The following is a 24,764-nucleotide window of genomic DNA, read 5'->3' as shown; positions in this document are numbered from 1 at the left end:
GCCAGGAAACAATGACCAAAATGTCAGTAGGTACATATCTATCAATAATTAAATGTAAATGGACTAAATATTCTAATCAAAAGACATAGAATGGCTGAATGGATTTTAAAAAAAGGGGTTCATCTATATGCAGTCAACAAGAGATTCACTTTGGAAATAAGAACACTCACAGACTAAAAGTGTTAGGGATAGGAACAGAAAAAGATATCCCATGCAAATGAAAACAAAAAGAAAGCTGATACAGCTTTACATTCATCACTCTTTTACTACAATAAAAAAGAAAGAAGGGCATTATATAATGAAGGAGTCACTCTAATAAGAAAACATAACATTTATAAATACATAGGTACTCAACATAGGAAGACCAAAATATATAAAGCAAATATTAACATGCCTAAAAGTAAAAACTGACAGCAATAAATCAATAATGAGACACTGGCCATAAATGACACATTACACCACACAGACTTAAAATATAAACATAGAGGGAGGGGCGGGACGGCGGCAGAGCAGGGTCCCCAAGTCACCTGTCCTCAACAAATTACCTAGAAAACCATCCAATCATCCTGAAAACCTACGAATTCGGCCTGAGATTTAAAGAGAGACCAGCTGGAACGCTACAGTGAGAAGAGTTCGCGCTTCTATCAAGGTAGGAAGACGGGGAAAAAGAGATAAAGACACAAAAGGCCTCCAAGGGGGAGGGGCCCCGCGAGGAGCCGGGCTAAGGCCGGGGCGAGTGTCCCCAGGACAGGAGAGCCCCGTCCCGGAGGAGCAGGAGCTGCACCGACCTTCCCCGCGGAAAGGGGCCCGCAGGGAGGTGGACCAGGACCCAGGAGGGCGGGGATGCCCTCGGGCTCCCTGGGGCAGTAACAGAGGAACTGCGCCCCGGGAGATGCCCCGAGCTCCCTAAGGGCTGCAGCGCTCGGCGGGACCCGGAGCAGCTCGGAGGGGCTCGGGCGGCGGCTCCGCGGAGGGGGCTGCGGGGCTCCGGGAACAGCTCAGCGGCGGCGGCTCGGGCGGAGGAAGAAGCTCCGCGGAGGGGGCGGCGCGGCTCCGGGAACAGCTCGGAGGGGCTCGGGCGGCGGCGTGAATCCAACAGCGCAGGCCCCGTAGCACAGGGCGCCGGGACATAGCCCAGGATCCGGCCTCCCCCGGGACAGGCAGAAGCCGGGAGGGCTCAGGACAGCGAGGACGCTCCTGCCCCGAGCTGAGCAGATCAGCGGCCCCGCCCCGGAGCCCCCAGGCCCTGCAGACGGAGAGCCCCGGAGCTACTGCGGGAGCTGACTCCAGGGTCCCAGAGCTGCCCCCGCCACTGGGGCTTCCTCCCGGGGCCTCACGGGGTGAACAACCCCCACCGAGCCCTGCACCAGGCAGGGGCAGAGCAGCTCCCCCAAGTGCTCACACCTGAGAATCAGCACAGCAGGCCCCTCCCCCAGAAGACCAAGGAGACGGACCAGTTCCAAGGGAAGTCAAGGGACTTAAAGTATACAGAATCGAAGTATACAGAATCGGAAGATACTCCCCGTGGTTTTTTTGTTTGTTTGTTTTTGTTTTTGTTTTGTTTTGTGCTTTTTTTCTCTCTTTCTTCTTGATTTCTGATTGCTTCCCCCACCCCACCCCCCTTTTTTTCTTTTTTCTCCTTTCTTTCTTTTTCTTCTCTTTTTCCCCTTTTTTTTCTTCTTTCTCTTTTTTATTTTTCTCTTTTCTTTCCTTCTCTCTCTTTTTCTCCTTTTCCCAATACAACTTGTTTTTGGCCACTCTGCACTGAGCAAAATGACTAGAAGGAAAACCTCACCTCAAAAAAAAGAATCAGAAACAGCCCACTCTCCCAGAGTTACAAAATCTGGATTACAATTCAATGTCAGAAAGCCAATTCAGAAGCACTATTTTACAGCTACTGGTGGCTCTAGAAAAAACCATAAAGGACTCAAGAGACTTCATGACTGCAGAATTTAGATCCAATCAGGCAGAAATTAAAATCAATTAAATGAGATGCAATCCAAGCTAGAAGTCCTAACGACGAGGCTTAACGAGGTGGAAGAACGAGTGAGTGACATAGAAGACAAGTTGATGGCAAAGAGGGAAACTGAGGAAAAAAGAGACAAGCAATTAAAAGATCATGAGGATAGATTAAGGGAAATAAATGACAGCCTGAGGAAGAAAAACCTACGTTTAATTGGGGTTCCTGAGGGCGCTGAAAGGGACAGAGGGCCAGAATATGTATTTGAACAAATCCTAGCTGAAAACTTTCCTAACCTGGGAAGGGAAACAGGGATTCAGATCCAGGAAATAGAGATATCCCCCCCTAAAATCAACAAAAACCGTTCAACACCTCGACATTTAATAGTGAAGCTTGCAAATTCCAAAGATAAGGAGAAGATCCTTAAAGCAGCAAGAGAAAAAAAGTCCCTGACTTTTATGGGGAGGAATATTAGGGTAACAGCAGACCTCTCCACAGAGACCTGGCAGGCCAGAAAGGGCTGGCAGGATATATTCAGGGTCCTAAATGAGAAGAACATGCAACCAAGAATACTTTACCCAGCAAGGCTTTCATTCAAAATGGAAGGAGAGATAAAGAGCTTCCAAGACAGGCAGGAACTGAAAGAATATGTAACCTCCAAACCAGCTCTGCAAGAAATTTTAAGGGGGACTCTTAAAATTCCCCTTTAAGAAGAAGTTCAGTGGAACAATCCACAAAAACAAGGACTGAATAGATATGATGACACTAAACTCATATCTATCAATAGTAACTCTGAACGTGAATGGGCTTAATGACCCCATCAAAAGGCGCAGGGTTTCAGACTGGATAAAAAAGCAGGACCCATCTATTTGCTGTCTACAAGAGACTCATTTTAGACAGAAGGACACCTACAACCTGAAAATAAAAGGTTGGAGAACCATTTACCATTCAAATGGTCCTCAAAAGAAAGCAGGGGTTGCCATCCTTATATCAGATAAATTAAAATTTACCCCAAAGACTATAGTGAGAGATGAAGAGGGACACTATCTCATACTCAAAGGATCTATCCAACAAGAGGACTTAACAATCCTCAATATATATGCCCCGAATGTGGGAGCTGCCAAATATTTAAACCAATTAATAACCAAACTCAAGAAATACCTTGATAATAATACACTTATACTTGGTGACTTCAATCTAGCTCTTTCTACCCTGGATAGGTCTTCTAAGCACAACATCTCCAAAGAAACGAGAGCTTTAAATGATACACTGGACCAGATGGATTTCACAGATATCTACAGAACTTTACATCCAAACTCAACTGAATACACATTCTTCTCAAGTGCACATGGAACTTTCTCCAGAATAGACCACATACTGGGTCACAAATCGGGTCTGAACCGATACCAAAAGATCGGGATAGTCCCCTGTATATTCTCAGACCATAATGCCTTGAAATTAGAACTTAATCACAACAAGAAGTTTGGAAGGACCACAAACACGTGGAGGTTAAGGACCATCCTGCTAAAAGATGAAAAGGTCAACCAGGAAATTAAGGAAGAATTAAAAAGATTCATGGAAACTAATGAGAATGAAGATACAACCGTTCAAAATCTTTGGGATGCAGCAAAAGCAGTCCTGAGGGGGAAATACATCGCAATACAAGCATCCATTCAAAAACTGGAAAGATCTCAAATTCAAAAGCTCACCTTACACATAAAGGAACTAGAGAAAAAGCAACAAATAGACCCCACCCCCAGCAGAAGAAGAGAGTTAATTAAAATTCGAGCAGAACTCAATGATATCGAGACCAAAAGAACTGTGGAACAGATCAACAGAACCAGGAGTTGGTTCTTTGAAAGAATTAATAAGATAGATAAACCATTAGCCAACCTTATTAAAAAGAAGAGAGAGAAGACTCAAATTAATAAAATCATGAATGAGAAAGGAGAGATCACTACCAACACCAAGGAAATACAAACGATTTTAAAAACATATTATGAACAGCTGTACGCCAATAAATTAGGAAATCTAGAAGAAATGGATGCATTCCTGGAAAGCCACAAACTACCAAAACTGGAGCAGGAAGAAACAGAAAACCTGAACAGGCCAATAACCAGGGAGGAAATTGAAGCAGTCATCAAAAACCTCCCAAGACACAAGAGTCCAGGGCCAGATGGCTTCCCAGGGGAATTCTATCAAACGTTTAAAGAAGAAATCATACCTATTCTACTAAAGCTGTTTGGAAAGATAGAAAGAGATGGAGTACTTCCAAATTCGTTCTATGAGGCCAGCATCACCTTAATTCCGAAACCAGACAAAGACCCCACCAAAAAGGAGAATTACAGACCAATATCCCTGATGAACATGGATGCAAAAATTCTCAACAAGATACTAGCCAATAGGATCCAACAACACATTAAGAAAATTATTCACCATGACCAAGTAGGATTTATCCCCGGGACACAAGGCTGGTTCAACACTCGTAAAACCATCAATGTGATTCATCATATCAGCAAGAGAAAAACCAAGAACCATATGATACTCTCATTAGATGCAGAGAAAGCATTTGACAAAATACAGCATCCATTCCTGATCAAAACCCTTCAGAGTGTTGGGATAGAGGGAACTTTCCTCGACATCTTAAAAGCCATCTACGAAAAGCCCACAGCAAATATCATTCTCAATGGGGAAGCACTGGGAGCCTTTCCCCTAAGATCAGGAACAAGACAGGGATGTCCACTCTCACCACTGCTGTTCAACATAGTTCTGGAAGTCCTCGCCTCAGCAATCAGACAACAAAAAGACATTAAAGGCATTCAAATTGGCAAAGAAGAAGTCAAACTCTCCCTCTTCGCCTATGACATGATACTCTACATAGAAAACCCAAAAGCCTCCACCCCAAGATTGCTAGAACTCATACAGCAATTTGGTAGCGTGGCAGGATACAAAATCAATGCCCAGAAATCAATGGCATTTCTATACACTAACAATGAGACTGAAGAAAGAGAAATTAAGGAGTCAATCCCATTTACAATTGCACCCAAAAGCATAAGATACCTAGGAATAAACCTAACCAAAGAGGTAAAAGATCTATACCCTAAAAACTATAGAACACTTCTGAAAGAAATTGAGGAAGACACAGAGAGATGGAAGAATATTCCATGCTCATGGATTGGCAGAATTAATATTGTAAAAATGTCAATGTTACCCAGGGCAATTTACACGTTTAATGCAATCCCTATCAAAATACCATGGACTTTCTTCAGAGAGTTAGAACAAATTATTTTAAGATTTGTGTGGAATCAGAAAAGACCCCGAATAGCCAGGGGAATTTTAAAAAAGAAAACCATAGCTGGGGGCATCACAATGCCAGATTTCAGGTTGTACTACAAAGCTGTGGTCATCAAGACAGTGTGGTACTGGCACAAAAACAGACACATAGATCAATGGAACAGAATAGAGAACCCAGAAGTGGACCCTGAAATGTACGGTCATCTAATATTCGATAAAGGAGGAAAGACTATCCATTGGAAGAAAGACAGTCTCTTCAATAAATGGTGCTGGGAAAATTGGACATCCACATGCAGAAGAATGAAACTGGACCACTCTCTTTCACCATACACAAAGATAAACTCAAAATGGATGAGAGATCTAAATGTGAGACAAGATTCCATCAAAATCCTAGAGGAGAACACAGGCAACACCCTTTTTGAACTTGGCCACAGTAACTTCTTGCAAGATACATCCACGAAGGCAAAAGAAACAAAAGCAAAAATGAACTATTGGGACTTCATCAAGATAAGAAGCTTTTGCACAGCAAAGGATACAGTCAACAAAACTAAAAGACAACCTACAGAATGGGAGAAGATATTTGCAAATGACATATCAGATAAAGGGCTAGTTTCCAAAATCTATAAAGAACTTATTAAACTCAACACCAAAGAAACAAACAATCCAATCATGAAATGGGCAAAAGACATGAAGAGAAATCTCACAGAGGAAGACATGGACATGGCCAACATGCACATGAGAAAATGCTCTGCATCACTTGCCATCAGGGAAATACAAATCAAAACCACAATGAGATCCCACCTCACACCAGTGAGAATGGGGAAAATTAACAAGGCAGGAAACAACAAATGTTGGAGAGGATGCGGAGAAAAGGGAACCCTCTTACACTGTGGTGGGAATGTGAACTGGTGCAGCCACTCTGGAAAACTGTGTGGAGGTTCCTCAAAGAGTTAAAAATAGACCTGCCCTACGACCCAGCAATTGCACTGTTGGGGATTTACCCCAAAGATTCAGATGCAATGAAACGTCGGGACACCTGCACCCCGATGTTTCTATCAGCAATGGCCACAATAGCCAAACTGTGGAAGGAGCCTCGGTGTCCATCGAAAGATGAATGGATAAAGAAGATGTGGTTTATGTATACAATGGAATATTACTCAGCAATTAGAAACGACAAATACCCACCATTTGCTTCAACGTGGATGGAACTGGAGGGTATTATGCTGAGTGAAATAAGTCAATCGGAGAAGGACAAACAGTGTATGTTCTCATTCATTTGGGGAATATGAATAATAGTGAAAGGGAATATAAAGGAAGGGAAAAGAAATGTTGGGAAATATCAGGAAGGGAGACAGAACATAAAGACTCCTAACTCGGGGAAACGAACTAGGGGTGGTGGAAGGGGAGGAGGGCGGGTGTTGGAGGGGAATGGGTGACGGGCACTGAGGTGGACACTTGATGGGTTGAGCACTGGGTGTTTTTCTGTATGTTGGTAAATTGAACACCAATAAAAATTAATTAAAAAAAATAAAATAAATAAAATAAAATATAAACATATAGAACATTCCATCCAAAAGCACCAGAATACACATTCTTCTCAAATGCACATGGAACATTTTCCAAGGCAGATCACATGTTAGGCCACAAAGCAACTCTTAATAAATTCAATAAGACTGAAATCATATAAAGCATCATTTCTGACCACAATGATGTGAAAATAGAAATCAATTACAGAAAGGAAATGGTAAAACACAAAAAATATGGATATTAAACATGCTACTGTAGAGCCAATGGGTCATCAAAGAAATCAAAGGAGAAATAAAAAAAATACCTACAGGCAAATGAAAACAAAAATATATTATACAAAAATTTATGAGGTGCAGCAAACGTGGTTATAAAAGGGAAGTTCATAGCAATAGAGGCCTACCTCAAAAACTAAGAAAAATCTCAAATCAACAATCTAACCACTTTATACCCAAAGGAAACAGAAAAAGAAGAATAACAAAAACAACAACAAAACCCCAAAATTAGTAGAAGGAAGGAAATAATGGAAATAAATGAAATGAAGATTAAAAGGGCAACAGAAAAGATCATTGAAACTAAGAGCTTTTCTTCAAAAAGATAAACAAAATTGACAAACCTTTAGCTAGACTCACCAAGGAATAAAGAGAGGGCTCAAATACATAAAACCAGTAATAAAAGCAAAGTTACAATTGATATCACAGAACTACAAAGGATCAGAAGAAACTACTATAAACAAATTGGATAATCTAGAAGAAATGGAGAAATTCCTAACATCAAACAATCTTCCAAGATTAAATCAGGAAGAAACAGAGAATATGAATAGACCAATTACTAGTTAGGAGATTGAATCAAAAGCCTCCAAAGAAAAGACCAGGACCAGATGGTCTCATTGGCAAACTCCACCAAACACTCAAAAAATATTCTGTTGCATTCTTATACACTAATAAGAAACTATCAGAAAAAATCAAGAAATCTTAAAATCAAGAAAACAATCATATACAATTGTATCAAAAAGAATAAAATACCTAGGAATAAATTTAACCAAGGAGGTGAAAGACCTGCATACTGAAAATTATGACACTGATGAAAGAAAGTAAAGACACAAATAAATGGAAAGTATTCCATGTTCCTGAATTGAAATAATATTATTAAAACATCCACATGACCTAAAGCAATCTGTACAGATTCAATGTAATCCTTATCAAAATTACAATGGCATTTTTTCACAAAACTGGGAAAACTAATTCTAAAATTTGTATGGAATCACGAAAGACCCCAAATAGGCAAAGCAATCTTGAAGAAGAACAAAGCCAGAGATATCACGCTCCCTGAGTTTAATCTATACTAAAAAGTTAGAGTAATCAAAACAGTATAGTATTGGCATAAAAACAGACACACAGATCAATGGAAGAGAGAATCCAATCAAAATGACTTGAATTGTAAGACCAGAAACTATAAAATGCCTAGAAGAAAAAACATAGTCAGTAAGCCCCTTGACATTGGTCTTAGCGATAATTTTTGGATCTCGCTCCAAAGGCAGGAGCAACAAAAATAAACAAATGACACTATGTCCCACTAAAAAGCTTCTCTACACTGAAAGATGCCATCAACAAATGAAAAGATAATTAACTGAATGGGAGAAGATGCTTGCAAATCATATATTCAATAATGGGTTAATACCTAAAACATATTAAATACTCATACAACTCAGTAACAAAGACAATCTGGTTTAAAAGATGGACACAGGGATCCCTGGGTGGCGCTAGTGGTTTGGCGCCTGTCTTTGGCCCAGGGCGCGATCCTGGAGACCCGGGATCGAATCCCGCGTCAGGCTCCCGGTGCATGGAGCCTGCTTCTCCCTCTCCCTCTGCCTATGTCTCTGCCTCTCTCTCTCTCTCTCTCTCTCTCTCTCTCTCTCTCTCTCTCTCTCTGTGACTATCATAAAATAATAAAATTAAAAAAAAAAAAAAGAAAGAAAAAATGGACACAGACTGCTTTTTCCCATCTTCCAAGTTGGTAGGTGAAAAAGCTGAAAAGCCAGATACTAGAGAGAAGAAATGTGAAACCAGGAAGGCTGATGCTGGTGGAAAGGTTAAAAAGGGCAACCTAAAGACTGAAACACCAAAGAAGGGGACCTCCCACTGCAACCAAAACCCTGTTCTACTCAGAGGAATTCCACATCGGGCTCCCTGCGAGAAGCCTGCTTCTCCCTATGACAGACCAATATCTCTGATTAATGTAATGCAAAAATTGCCAACAAAATATTAGCAAACTGAATTCAAAGAAAATTAGAAGAATCATATGCCAGGGTCAGGAGAGGACTTATCCCTGGGATACAAGGATGAGTCAACATATACAAATCAATAAATGTGATATACCACATTAATAAAATAAAGAATAAAAAATCATCTCCACAGATACAGGAAGTATCTGACAAAATTCAGCATTCTTTCATGATAAAAACCCTCAATAAATTGGGTACAGAAGGAACATATCTCAACATAATAAAGGTCACATATGACAAACCCACAGCAAATATCATACTCAATTGTGAAAGGCTGAAGCTTTCCTGCTAAGATGAGGAACAAGACAAGGGTTCTCACTCCATCATCTTATTCAGTATAATATTAAAAGTCCCAGTCAAGGCAATTAGGCAAGAAGACTAAATAAAAGGCATTCAAATCAGAAAGCAAGAGGTAAAATGGTCTGTTTAAGAGGGCATGATCCTACATATATAATATCCTAAAGAAATAAAAAAAAAAACTGTTAGAATGGGGGCACCTGGTTGGCTCAGCTGGTTAAGGGTCTAACTCTTGATTTCAACTCAGGTCATGATCTCAGGGTCATGAGACTGAGCCCTGCATCAGGCTCTGCCCTCAGTGGGGAGTCTGCTTGAAATTCTGTCCTTTTCCCGCTGCCCTTTCCCCCACTCACATCCTCTAAAATAAATAATCTTTTAAAAAAACTGTTAGAACAAATCAATGAATTAAGTAAAGTTATAGGATACAATAGGATCAATATACAGATATCGACTACATTCCTGTACATTAAAAACAAGCTATTGGAAAAAGAAAAATAATTCCTTTTATAATAGCATCTAAAACAGTTAACAGCCTTAGAAATCAATATAACCAAGTAGGTGACAGATCCATGTAGTGAAAACAATAAGACTTTGGTGAAAGACTAAAGATGACACACATAAATGGAAGCATATTCTGTATTCACAGATTGGAAAAATTAATACTGTTAAAAAGTCCATACTAGCCAAAGACATCTTCAGATTCAGTGCAATCCCTATTAAAATTCCAGTAGCATTTTAGAAAGAGAAGAAACGATCCTAAAATTCATAAAGAACTACAAAAGACCCTGAATATCTAAAGCAATCCTGAGGGACACCTGGGTGGCTCAGTGGTTGAGCGTCTGCCTTTGGCCCAGGGCATGATCCTGGAGTCCTGGGATCGAGTCCCACATCAGGCTCCCTGCAGGGAGTCTGCTTCTCCTCTCTCTGCCTGTGTCTCCACCTTTCTCTCTGGGTCTCTCATGAATAAATAATAAAAATAAAATCTTTAAAAAAAAGAATTAAAAAAAATAAAAATAAAAATAAAAATAAAGCAATCCTGAGAAAAGAAGAAAACCATACACTATTACACTTCTTGATTTTAAACTACAATATGAAGCAACTACTTTACAAAGCAATATAGTAATTTCATTATAGTAATCAAAACAGTAACATATTGGCATAAAAACAGACACATGGAAATAAGTCAATCTGAGAAGGACAAATATTATATGGTCTCATTCATTAGGGGAATATAAAAATTAGTGAAAGGGAATAAAGGGGAAAGGAGTGAAAATATCAGTGAGGGTGACAAAACATGAGAGACACCTAACTCTGGGAAATGAACAAGGGGTAGTGGAAGCGGAGGTGGGCAGGGGGTTGGGGTGACTGGGTGATGGGCACTGAGGGGGGCACTTGACGGGATGAGCACTGGGTGTTCTGCTATATGTTGGCAAATTGAACTCCAATAAAAGAAAAATTAAAAAAAAAAACAGACACATGGACCAAAGAGAGAGAATTTCTCAGAAATAAATCCAAAGATGCACAGTCAATTGATATTACAAGGGAGCTGAGAAAATACCCAGTGGGGAAAGGATAGTCTCCTCAATAAATGGAGTTGGGAAAACTGGATAATCATATGCAAAAGAATGAAAGTGGACCCCTGACGCCACTCACAAAAATTAATTAAAAATGGATTCAAGACTTAAAAATAAGACCTTAAACTGTAAAACTCATAGAAGAAAAATATCCTTGACATTAGTCTTGTCAATGATTTTTGGATATGACATCAAAAGGAAAGGCAACAAGCAAAAATTAATAAGTCGGACTATATCTCACACACACACATACACACACACACACAGCACACACAAACTGAATGCTTTTCAGCCATGAGAAAGAAATCTTGCTGTTTATGACAACGTGGATGGATCTTGAGGACATTATGCTAAGTGATATGAACTAGACAAAAACACAAATACTGCCTGATACCACTTATATGTGGAGTCTAAAAAAGCTGAATTTTTATAAATAGAGACAAGAATGATTATTTCCAGGGGTGGGGGGTTGGGGGAAATGAGGAGATGTTGGCCACAGGGTAAAAATTTCCAGTTATAAGATTAGTAAGTTCTGGGGGTCAAACATATAATGTCAAACTATAATGTACAATGCTGTATTACATACTGCAAACACCTTTTTTTTTCCTTTTCATTTTTTAAATTTATTTATTCATGAGAGACACAGCGAGAGAGAGAGAGAGAGAGAGAGAGAGGCAGAGACACAGGCAGAGGGAGAAGCAGACTCCATGCAGGGAGTCTGACATGGGACTCGATCCTGGGTCTCCAGGATCATGTCCTGGGCTGAAGGCGGTGCTAAACCACCGAGCCACCTGGGCTGCCCCATACTTGAAAACTCCTAAGAGAGTAGATCTTAAATGTTTTCACCACAAAAAAAAAAAAAAAAGTACTTATGTGGGGTGATGAAAGTGTTACCTAACCCTACCATGGTAATTATTTCCCACCATGTAAGTGTATCAAATCATCATGTATGACTTAAAACTTACATAATGTTATATATCAATCATATCTCAGTAAACCTGGGAAGAAAAAAAGGAATGATCAGATGGACAGAGTAAGAGTTCAATTCCAGATAAATGAAAAGTCAACAAATTGAAGTCCAGAGGGTGAAAGGAAAACAAATTAAATAAAAATACTAGCTTAGGTGCTTAAAAGCTCAGGTGCTTAAAAGACTTTCCTTTGGTTTCTAAATCTTATGTTAGGAAAGAAGGTATAATATTGTAATTCATTAAAAATATGTATCTGGTCTTAGGATCCACAGTTCGTGGCTCACACATCCCAAAACCCTTGGAATTTCCTAAGTGTTGAGAGTTATTATAGTATGTTTTGTCATGTTAATGGGATAACTTTTAGAGGGCACCTATGGATTGGGACTTGTTGCCCATGAAGCCAACCATGTGATTAAGGGTGGAACTTTCTGTCCTATCCCATGGCCTTCAGGGAGGGGGGGAGGGGCTAGAGGTTGAATCAGTTACTAATAGCTGACGATGTAATCAATCACACTTATGTAATGAAGCCTCCATAAAACCCCAAAAGGATAGAGTCCAGAGAGCTTCTGGGTTAGTGAGCACCTGGATATTTGAGGAGAGTGGCATACCTGGCAAGAGCTTGGCTCTGTGCCCCTTCCCACATACCTTGCCCTATGCATCTCTTCCATCAGGCCATTCCTGGGTTGTATCCTTTTATAATAAATCGGTAATCTAGTAAGTAAAATGTTTCTCTGAGTTCTGTGAGCCATTCTAGCAAATCAACCAAACTTGAGGAAGAGGTCATGGGAACCTGTGATTTATAGCTTGTAGGTCAGAAGTACAGGTAGCAACCGAGGCTTGCAATATCTGATGTCTGAAGTGGAAGTAGGGGGGCAGTCTTGTAGAACTGAGCCCTTAACCTGTGGAATCTGATGCTATCTCTCTGGGTAGATAGTGTCAGAATTGAGTTGAATCCTTGAACACCCAGCTGGTGTCTGGAGAATTATGTGGTGCTATGTGGGAACACTCACTCCCCCTTCACATATTGGAAACTGAGTCTCAGTACCATTTTAGGGGGGTTAGTGTGTACATATGCGTGAACAAAACAGAAGTATCAAATTTTAGAATAGGATTCTTGAATCATGTGGTCTAACCTTGTCGATTAAAGATAAGAAACTGCATCTCATAGAAGTGAAATGCCCAAAGAAAATAGAGGAAAAAAAATCAGAACTATACTCCCGAGTTTCTAGAGTTCTTAGTTCCCGTGCTTTGCCCATCATACTAGGCTGTTCATTGAGAGATATGTATAAGTATCTATAACCAGTGGCAAAAGGATTCCCAGAGGAGAAACTAGAACCAACAGCCTCAGCAGTCCATTCTCATTCAGATTATCCTATGTCCACAGGTCGGTAAGGCCCAGGTAAACAGAGCAAAGATAGAGAGGAAACCCTATTTTCTAATATGTAAATATCTGCTAGGTTGAATATGGAGGTTGTTTGTATAGTCAGAAAACTTTCTTCCTTTCCCATTTCTTTTTCTAGTATTTAAAACCAGATGTACACTCAAGGAGAAGCAAGAAGGCCATTTGCTCAATGCCTGTTTGTTCCTCAAAAAAGTAGTTAGAATGAAGACAATCATACTATACCAGGGAATTTACTTTTATTCCTCTTAATTATCTAAAATCACTTCTAGAGATGTGTTAAAGGCACATATTCCTCCAGTTGAGTCAGGCATATTTATATCCTTGCAAATTCTACATGTGAAATTTTTCAGAATTCTAAGTGAAATGGCGTAAGCTCTTTAACCCTTGCTGAAAAAACTGAATTTTACTACACAGAACCTACGACCTGACACACATCAGGAAAACAGCTTAATCCTTAATGAAAAGGAAATCCCCAAACAATATACACAATTTCAGTATATCTACGAATGCCCTTTCATTCCATAAAAATTGAAACAATACATAATATCTCTGATAAAATACAAGCCACAAATAAGGCAAATAAACAGTGAAAGTAAACAACTTGACTTTTTAAAAAAGATTGTATTTATTTATTTTGAGAGAGAGACAACATGAGCATAGGGAGGAATGAAGGCAGAGGGGGAGAGAGAGAATCTCAAGCAGTGTGAGCCCAAGGTGAGGTTCAATCTCACGACCTGAGATCATCAACTGAGCAGAAATCAAGAGTCAGATGCTTAACTGCCTGAGCCGCCCATGCACCCTACAACTTGACTTTTTAAATAAGGATGACCATCTCTTCCAAATACGTGCCCCCTAAAAAATGGTATTCTTACATTGTGAAAGGTATACCTATATGTGCCAGCAATAGCACTTCATTTATTTTTATAGGAATAGATGTTCCCATAGTAACAAATTCAACTCAAAAATTCTTCCTTTAGTTCAATGTAGTATATTAACTTATACTGGCCAAGTTTCACTTCTGTGAATGCCAACTGAAAAGCTTGCTAGTGCTATAGAAAGCATACTGTGCAACATGTGATTTTCCAAGTTAGGATGCCAAAAAGTGTCAAATTCAATATCTAAAAATTCCTACCTCTAAAATAATTCCTAAAATCAATCTATAAAAAAATTAATCTCATTTCTATAAAAGAACAAAATCATGTTAACAGCTTTCCCCCTCCAAAAAAGAAAAAACAGTAACTACACACTTCTAGCTAATCATTCTTTTTTTCATGCCTTATCATTATCCATTAACATTCCACTGTCTCCTCAAATTGTTACTTACTGCCCCACAGTTACCACTATTCAAAAAATGGAGAGATTGCCTTTAATGCAAATAGAACCACATTATAGGCACCATGTGAGCCCAGTTAGTCAGTACTTGTCATCAGTAAAGGGGCAGCTGCTTTCCAAACCCAAACTAAATACCAGATCTTCCCGGTTTTCAAAAGAAGTTAGAAATCTGCATTTTCCTGCAAAAATATCCTGATTGTTAAATGTTGGCTTCTTTAAAAATTTGGTCCCAAAGCACATCCAGCTGGCTGGTCTCCAGCTTACAACCTCCAGCTCATATTGAAATTCCTATCTTTACAACAACATTCTAAATCTCATCATCACAGTTCTGTGGTTAGAGAAGCTTGAGATGAATATGATTAGAAGGAATGACTAGTGGTGCCATGTTCACAGTGAATCACCATCCTCTGCCACTGCATCCTGAATGGACTTCTATGATAGCACAGAAGTCCTATTTGTGTAGAAGTCTGTCTACCAGACTGGAAACTTCTTGAGAGCAAGCCCACATCTTTATTCATCTCGGCTTCCCCAGCACTTGGCACGTGAAAAGCACTAAATAAATATACTTGAATGAATGAATAAGTGAATGAATAAACACCAAATAATGTAATCTCTATTATCAATCCTCCCTAATCTTTTTTCTCCAATATGGAACTCAATGAAAAGAGTACTTCCAGTGACACCACATTTCAAAACTGAGCTGCTCTACAACAGAATACGAGAAATGACTGCATATATTAATGGCTAAGTGATTTGGGGGCAGACTTTGTTTATGTTCATTGCAGGATTAAAATCAAGAAACAAGTATTTCAAAAAGCTTCTATGAGCCAGAAAAGTCTCAAGAGAGTAAGAGTAGGGAATTAGAAGGGAGTCCCATTATTCTATGAGATAACAAAAGATTCATGGATGCTTTATAACCAGGTAGTCTCTACAGGTGTGTGTTGTGATTGTAGGTGTCCCTGCTGTTGTTTCAACTACACTCAAGGTAGCCACTTTCTTTTCTACTAGATGCCTCTTAGTAGGTGAAATGGCAAGTGGAGGTTTGGAAGGAATAGAGGAACACCCAACGGAGTTGAGTGGTAAGAACAAAAAGGAACATTCATTTCACAATGTTTCTGTGTGAATGGAAATGTTTTCAGCACAGATTAAAAGGAGGCCTGATTTTTGAGTCTCTGTCATTTGTCAGATAGCTGCTACTTTTATTCTTCTCTCTCTCTCCCATACACAAGCTATTCTATATGCTTTGAAGTCTAACAATTTTCTTCAATACAATCCTTGGAATGCAAATCTATACTCTGTACCTATGTATATCAATTTACAGTCTTGGTTATAAAAACTACTTCTGAGTAACTTTTAGAGGACAACTCATTGGGCACTTAGAGCTTAATTATTACCAAACAAGTATAAACCATAAATAAGTTTTATACCACATGTAGAGCTCGGCAATTAACTGCTGCAGACTTCATTTAACCACTGCAGAAGGCTTAAATTTTCTGAACCAATACCTGGGACTCTGGAGCTGACAACTGTGAATGATGTTCCAAGGATGATGTAAGAAAATATTTGAAACAGGAACAGCTTAGGAAATTCATGCTGCCAAAGTAAGCAGGTGAGTGTATAAAGAAAAGAAGTTTGAGGGCCTGATTCTAGGCATATAACATAGAAACATACTTACCAGAATGGATGTTGGGGTTGGTTGAAGACTTGAACTTTGGGTGTTCCAAACTTGGTCTTCAGTTTCAGGAAGTAAAACTCCTCTCACTGAAGAAAGAACAATATTAAGGAACATATTTTGTTGAGACACTATTGTATTTGAGTTTCAGGGACAACTAAAAACCAAGTTGTTCCTTTTTCTGGTTTAGATCTTGGCACAACAGATACGGGAGACTTGCTTAGAAAATGTTTATTACAAAAAAAAAAAAAAAGAAAGAAAATGTTTATTACTTTTCCATTATTTTACCTATATTGAGATAGGGAAACTAAAGGACTCCACAAAAATCTGCTTTTTACTTTTTTTCCTGCTTCTATTCTCCCTAGAATCTCCATCCTCACTTTATATATGCCTCATAAAACAAATAGTGTATGTCCTCCTTGTAAGGACAAGAAGTTATGATGTTTTTAGAGCCTTCCAGCACAATAGATAACATCTAAGGAAGGGCTATGGGAGAATGACTCGACAAGGCCATCATATGTGTATTCCAGACCACGGGCACTAGACATCTCAATGCCAAGATGCCCTGGCTCCAAGGAATAAGTGGCTTGTCCAGCAGGACACCTGGACCCTTGTCCTTGTTCTAGTTGGTTCCCAGATGCCTGAGAGAACATGTACACCCAACCACAATCTTCATTGAAAACCCCAGGCCCCAAGCAAAGACAAGACTCTCCTTTTCCAAGTCTCCCAGACACTCTGTCTGGTAACTGCTCTCTCCATATATATCTTCAATAAACTTTGCTCTCACTTCCTGCCGGCTTATACTTGATTTCTATCCTGTGTGTGTCACCAAGGACCCTCTTTGACTGGTCCTGTGAAACCCTCTCTGGGTCCTCAGACCTGGCCTGCCTGCATCAACATTAACACAATCTATCTCATTTATAAGATTCCAACATAAAATATTCTCATTATTACACTTAAAATATTCCTGTTATTTCTTTTTCTTCTTTCAAGCATTGTTTACTCTTTTCAAGATGCCTGTGAAGCAGATGTTTTTAATTTTATTTTCATTTTAATAAGGAAGTTAAACTGAAATCTCAACTTATTTGACTGCTAAGAATGGAGAAGATTATGAAAAATTATTTCCTTTCTGAAAGAAAATTATCCTTGAAAAATGGGCTAGGACACCAGAGAGTTTATCACTATTACCAACATTGAAGAGCAAAAAAGGTAAGACAGTAGATTATAAAACTTAATTCAGCAAAGGCTTCCTGAAACCTTGCTTAGTTATTACAGACTTTGATAAAGTTGAGACTATAACATAAAGCCAAGTTTTTCCTGTGTAAGTATTCCCTATGTCAGAGAGATAAATACAAATTATAAAATGATGTGAGGGATATATATACAATGTATGGGATACAAAGAAGAAATTGATTTTGCCTGAAGGGGAGAGGGAATCTATAAAAGCTAAAGGAAAAAAAAAAAGGATTTGGTCTGGTATATCCACCTAATATAGAAGCAGAATCTCTTTTTATTCATCTGTTACCACTGGCCTGACATAAAGAGGCCAATGAGAAGCCAAAAACCCTCTTTGATTTAAGTATTTCCCAAAACTCTCTTTCAGTTGTATATACCATGATCTTGTCTTCTATGGAAAATTAGCACCCGGAAAGGATGATACATCTTTAAGAAATGATGACCAGGTTACCTAGAAAACTGAAGTCTTTCAGCATTCTAAGTTGGCAGGACAATAGAAATAGATTTTATTCATTTATTTTTATTTTATTATTTATTTATGATAGTCATACAGAGAGAGAGAGAGAGAGAGGCAGAGACACAGGCAGAGGGAGAAGCAGGCTCCATGCACCGGGAGCCTGATGTGGGATTCGATCCCGGGTCTCCAGGATCGCGCCCTGGGCCAAAGGCAGGCGCCAAACCGCTGCGCCACCCAGGGATCCCAGAAATAGATATTAGAGACAAAAGTTCTGTGCAATTGAAACGCACATCTAATGAAAGATAAAGCACTGAATTAGTTTCTCCTGTATATTCTAAAGTTTTTGTTAAATTTACTTAGAAATTCTCAGTTGTTAAACTCCTTTTTAGGACACCTTCTAAGAGGTAGCTCTACTACAAGGCTCCACATAAAAGGAAGACCTTCCTATGCTATATGTGGATTTAGTTTCCTAAACAATCTCACTTTGCCTGTTGCATACCCTAGCCTCCAGGTCATTCTCCCACTACCCTCGTTACTTGGTGTCTATACCTTATGCTCAGTTTAGGTTCCCAGCTCCTTCAGGTCATGACCTCCTAGCTTATATGTTTTTCTTTGATCCCAATATCCAGATTTCTGGGACTTTCTGACTATTTGCTGTCCCCTTAGGTAGCTCCCAGCTAGACTAAGCTAGCCTTGCCAAAAGGACTCCAGCAACTTCAGATTATAACAAGCCCCTTCTCTTGTCACTATTTTATCTGGCTCAGGTTTTCTAACAAGATACAATGATGAAAAAGTACACTCAGGATACATGCACTGCTCCAAAATACAAAGGTTCCCCGGTGTTTTAGAACTGATAGCCTAATAGCACTATCATCCATGAAGAAAGAGTTTCTCCACTTTAGAAGAACCTGGGTGGTGCAGTTGGTTAAGCTTCCAACTCTAAGCTTCAGCTCAGGCTGTGATCTCAGGGTGGTGAGATGAAGCCCCACACTCAGCAGGAGGTCTGCTTCAGATTCTCTTTTTCTTCTCTCCCTCTGCTCTTCCCCCTGCTTATGCTCTCTCTCTCTCTCTCTCTCTCTCTCTCTCTCTAAAATAAATAATCAATTAAAAAACAAAATAGTTTCTCCACTATATAAGCCATCTGAAGTCAAGCCACTTTGTGGTCCTGTCTTAGCACACTGTCATTTTAAGGAAACATCAGTTTAGTAGCCAAAATAACTGAAAAGCGATTTAAAGTTTTAGTTCAGCCCTCAAAAAATATCTTCTTTAGGAAGTAAATGTATTTTATACATAGTAAAATTTTGTTAAAGTTTTTTTCTGTCTTTTCTCTCTCTCTCTCTCTCTCTCTCATATTTGTATTTATTTACACACACACATATACACACAGAGGATAAGGTGATAGCTGTCTGAAAAGATACAAACTCTTTTCTCTTAAGAAAATGTGGGAAATGGGGATCCCTGGGTGGCGCAGCGGTTTGGCGCCTGCCTTTGGCCCAGGGCGCGATCCTGGAGACCCGGGATCGAGTCCCGCGTCAGGCTCCCGGTGCATGGAGCCTGCTTCTCCCTCTGCCTGTGTCTCTGCCTCTCTCTCTCTCTCTCTGTGACTATCATAAATAAATAAAAATTAAAAAAAAAAAAAAAAAGAAAATGTGGGAAATGAAGAGGCTATAAAAATGCATCATTGTTAGTACTGCCTCTCATTCATTAATTTTCCTGGTTTGGCAGCTGGTATTACTCCCATGCAATCATTTCAGTAAAATTTTAAAAGCTAAACTACCCATGAGTGAAGAAATCATAAAGAAGTAAAGATGAAGTAGTAAGTAATTTAACAGGATACCATGTCCCTGATGAGTTAAACGGTTGCAACACTAATAAACAGATTTTTTTTTAAGATTTTATTTATTTATTCATGAGAGACACAGGCAGAGGTAGAAGCAGGCTCCACGCAGGGAGCCCGATGCGGGACTTGATCCCGAGTCTCCAGGATCACACCCTGGGCCGGAGGTAGACGCTCAACCACTGAGCCACCCGGGCATCCCTAGTAAACAGATTCTTGGTAAACTTCAGTCCGAGATTAACTAGGCCACTCTTTAGACTCTAAATCCATAGTCAACCCCTCCGTGATGATCCCAGATCCACTTGCTGATTTCGTATCATAACTGGATCTCTCCAGCTCTCTGACCTCATACTTGGTACTGAATTCTCTGGGATTTTGCCTACCACCCATTATCAGTTCTTCTGTGACCAGGATCTTCCTTGAACTTTCCTGAGCTACTCTTTGTAGCTTCTGGCTTTTAAGTCTTTATACCAGTTGATTTGCCCGTGGAGAATTCTCTGGCTTTTAAGTCTTTATACCAGTTGATTTGCCCGTGGAGAATTAATGTGTCAGTTGGCCTGGTAGTACTATAACCTGTTCCAACTCATACTTGCATATTCTATTTCCCTTTTTCTTACACTTTGCTCCCATTTCCCTACACTACTTCTAAATGTCATGCTGTTCTCTACTTTCTCCACTCTTTGTGGCCTTTTGTCTACATATATCCTAAGAGCTCCTGACTGATCTATCCAACATAGCTGTAGGGCCACAGCTCATTCATACCAGGATGGCTCCTTTCTCATCTAACTAATTAAGGAAATTAGTTCTCACCAAAGTATATTGGAAAAGAAACTAACAGTGTACAAGGATTTTATGATGGATATCAACTCACCATTGATAAGCTGAAGGGAGTCAGGATCTGGATTCAAAGAAGAGTTCCCCAGCAAAAAATTCTGATGCAGTGTCTCAGCAATATAATCTCTGAAGTTGCTAATTGCATAAACGGCAGTGGGCTTATCATCCAGTTCCACAAGACCGTGGTTTTCCACCTTGTTGGAATGAAGGCTAATTAGGTCCCAGGTGGTATTGCCAATGGCCTCACCATTGAAGGTAACTGCATAGTGAACATCTATGCCGCTATGGATGAAAAGAGAGAACACATTAGGCCCCACTAAGCACAAAGAAAGGAGCTTTGAATCCATGGAGTACAACACTGCACCCATGGGGAGGGGGAGGGTGGTCTCAAAAAGCACGGATTCTACCACAATTCTCTGCAGACTCTGGACCTTTTGCCATCCTCTCCTGCTTCCTAGACAACAGAGGTTCACAGCCCTAGGAACATGGAAAAAGTTCTAAGGAGGTCATAGAGACAACCCTGCAGAATATGTGAACACAATCTTCCCCACCATTCTCATCCCTTCTTTCCTCCCTCAGAGCCAATAGCTCCTCTCCACCATCAACCTGCTTCCTTCTTTCCCTATTAGCATTTCTCCTCCCTGATTTAAAACAAAATCATCTAACTCCACCCAACAACGGGTAATCCTCTCATATATCTTTCTTCCTGCTGTTGGATAGACTATGTACTCCACAACAGGAGGAGGGTGGTAAAGCCATGAAGAGGCTTAATTACTATGAACTAAAACATAGTTATCAGGAAAGGAAAATAGGAAGTACTTGGAAATAAAGCAAATTGATGACTTGTGATTTTTTTTAGTATCATGCTAGAATAGTTTCTAATATGACAGTTTATCTAAGTCTCTGAGGAGACGTAATTATGTTTGATAGTCCAGATCATTTACAGTCCTATAAAGTTTGATACTAAAACTGCAATAAAACTAGATGTGATTCAGTTTTTTTTGGCCTGGTAGCAATGATGACTCCAAAGTTTGATTTTACTACCCTAATCCTTTAATCAATCCATTAAACTATTGTCCAAATTGACTATATAAATTTCTTTTTTTCAAGTGCTCTACAAACTTGCTTTCATTTTTCCTCTGGCTCCTTCATTAATGAGTTGAATAAAACCTTGATGAGTTAACAAGTAATTGTCAGATTGGGCTTTTTCACTCTTATGTTTCCATGAGAAAACAAAGGGATTTCTTAGAAAAAAGGGTAAAGTAAAAATAAATAAATAGTAGTTGACATGTCATTTGACATTTTCTTAAATAACCTTTTTGGAGAAATAACACCAGATTATAAAATGTTTAATCAGGGATCCCTGCGTGGCTCAGTGGCTTAGCTCCTGCCTTCACGCCCAGAGAATGATCCTAGAGTTCCAGGATCAAGTCCCACACCAAGCATGGAGCCTGCTTCTCCTTCTGCCTGTGTCCCTTGCCTCTCTCTCTATGTCTCTTATGAATAAATAAATAAAGTCTTTTAAAAAATAAATAAAATGTTTAAGCCAATAAAAATACTCCTTCTAGACTCTCAGATTTCTCTAACAACTAAAAATGCTTACAATGTAACATGCTCTATCTCATTTAATTTTCAAAATAACCCTGTGAAGGTTTTATTATCTTCAGATTATTATTGAAGAAACTGAAATTTAAAGAAGTTAGAAGATCTGCCTAAAATTTTGAAACGTGTAAGTGGTAGAGTCAAGATTTAAACACAGACCTGCCAGACTCCAGCACCTGTATTCTGAACTACTATGCCATACTCTCAGTAGCTTTAATTAAACTATTATCCAAAAAAAGTCACTATGAGGACGGCTTTGCTCTAGTCATCACTGTGGCTTCCTGCCAGTCTATGAGACACAGCTATTTAAAACAGGACCCAGTAAGTCACACCAAGATCCTTCCAGAGGAAAGAACACTACCTTCCCAAAGATAAAACACTCAATATAGACAGGCAATGGAAACAATCTGTTTCCTTTAGACATTTTCTAGGAGGAAAATGATTCCCAAATCAAAGCATACAAATAATTAAAGCACTTCCCCTCTGAACTTACTTATATATATTTTCTTTGATTACAGCTTTTGTGGTTTTGTAAAAAAAAAATTGTTTAAAGTGACTGCCTTTCAGTTTCTCCTTAAGTTTCTATCCCCAGTGTTCAGCATGGTATCTGGCACTGAGGGGCCTCCAGTACCTTCGAGTAAATTCTAGAAGATCTTCCTCCTAGATCTGATAAGCTAAAACTTCTAATAGGGTGGTTTAGGGTGCTTTAAAGTAGTAACTGGGGGCACCTGGGTGGCTCAGTGGTTGAGCATCTGCCTTTGGCTCAGGTGGTGATCCCATGGTCCTGGGATCAAATCCCGAGTCAGGCTCCTAACGGGGAGCCTGCTTCTCCCTCTGCCTGTGTCTCTCAGTAAGGAATAAATAAATAATATTGAAAAAAAACAAAGTAGTAACTGAATTATTTTCATATCCAGATGTTCTACAAAGTGGTAAGACATCAGCTTATTGTCTAGAACTTGTTTAAGTCTCTTAATTTTTCATGCCAGAATATATTGATTCATGGGTAATTCCTGATCTTCTTTTGTAAAGAAATAAATTCAGTAAAATATGCTAAAATAACCAAATGATGACCCTGAAGTAGAATAAAACAGTAAGAGGGACACCTACTGGTCAGAACTCACCACACAGTATGTGTCCCAAGCATCTAGCACAATGCTTGGCTCATAGTAGTTCAATACATACTTTTGAGAAAAAAAAAAAAAAAAAAAGGTCACTTTTATTCAGTAATGTAGGCAGATAAGACAACTAAATTTGTGCCACCTAAATGACAGTATGATACTCCCTACTTAATCTGAAGAATTTTTAGTCTCTAAATATAAAAGTCTCTAAGGAAGCCTGATGTGGGCTGGGATCCCAGGACCCTGAGCTCATGACCTGAGTCAATGATTAAGCAGATGCTTAACCAGCTGACCACCCTGGCACCCCCTGAATAATCATTTTAAAGACATACTTCCCAGCCACAACCCAACCCTGAGGAAGTGCATGCTCTTTCCAAACTCGATGGTATAGAGCATGACTATATCTTCAGAGTGAGCTTCTTGGGGTCTTTGCACAATCTATTTCATGTTAAGACAGAAAGCAGTGATAAGGAAAAAATGGAGGAAAAAGATTGTGCCACGCAGTGCTTGAGTTCGTTCCTATGCTATGTAGCAAATCAGAAAAGAGAATCAAAGCTTCACTGGGAGTCTTCCATGTGCCTTGCATGACTTTTAAATATCATAGGGAAAAGATCAAGAAAAATATTCCTGGATCAAGAAATCTGCGCAAACCAAGCAGTCTGGGTTAGATTACTGGCCTTATTCTTTATTGACAAAATATAATTTGTCTCCCAACATTTCTCTTGGACATATAAAAATAACACTTCTATTAAAGACTATCTTGTCTAGCAAGGATAAATTCATTAAAGAAGATAAAGTGCCTCAGAGATACACTGCAATTCATTACCATGTTTTTGTCCTGGAAAGAGAACTCAAAGAAGTGGTTAAGCTATCAAGAAACCATCTATTCTGGGAGCTGAGAATGTCACTATTACCCAAAACAGACTGAGTTCTGGCATAGTAAGTGTAGCAGAGAGGCACCTCAGGATGAGGGACAGAATAAAAGAAAGCCAAGAGGCCAAGGAAGTACATAAGAAGCAGAATGCACATTGGAAAACAAAACATGATCTGATTGAAGAAAGCTGTGCTGGCTCTCCGCACTTAGCACCTCTGAGTTAACCAGCTACCATTGTATCATCATCTTCCATCTTCTAAAGGAGACTAAAACAGCTGCTATATAAAGGAAAGTTCTCCTTCCGACAGCTATTTCCAGAAACATCAATCAGGTGGAAGTGAAATTTACCCTTTCTTATTCTCTTACCTCAAATGTCTTGATCGGCTTTTGACTTGTGCAGATTTTCAACATAAAAAATAACTGTATCACCTTTCATTAAGATCAACCAAAATAAAGATATTTCAGAGAAACTCAGATATTTCTCTATAAAATTTCTTCT

At 39.3% G+C, this 24,764-nt stretch overlaps 1 protein-coding gene across 3 annotated transcripts in view; it reads right to left on the bottom strand.

The window, feature by feature from the left end:
* IMPG2 (interphotoreceptor matrix proteoglycan 2) overlaps positions 1-24,764 on the bottom strand; it is an 89,783-nt gene that overhangs the window by 22,235 nt on the left and 42,784 nt on the right. For all 3 annotated transcript variants that reach the window (XM_041757220.1, XM_041757228.1, XM_041757236.1), the window contains exons 9-10: positions 20,709-20,953; positions 16,311-16,396 (exon numbers count right to left, since the gene is read on the bottom strand). In XM_041757220.1, the coding sequence (XP_041613154.1) occupies positions 16,311-16,396; positions 20,709-20,953 (331 nt within the window). The remainder of the gene's footprint in view (positions 1-16,310; positions 16,397-20,708; positions 20,954-24,764) is intronic.

This window comes from Vulpes lagopus, chromosome 1 (assembly GCF_018345385.1).
Source record: "Vulpes lagopus strain Blue_001 chromosome 1, ASM1834538v1, whole genome shotgun sequence".
Lineage (NCBI taxonomy): Eukaryota > Metazoa > Chordata > Mammalia > Carnivora > Canidae > Vulpes > Vulpes lagopus.
Note: the sequence above shows the minus strand (reverse complement) of the source record. Positions and strands in the feature narration are given on the sequence as shown.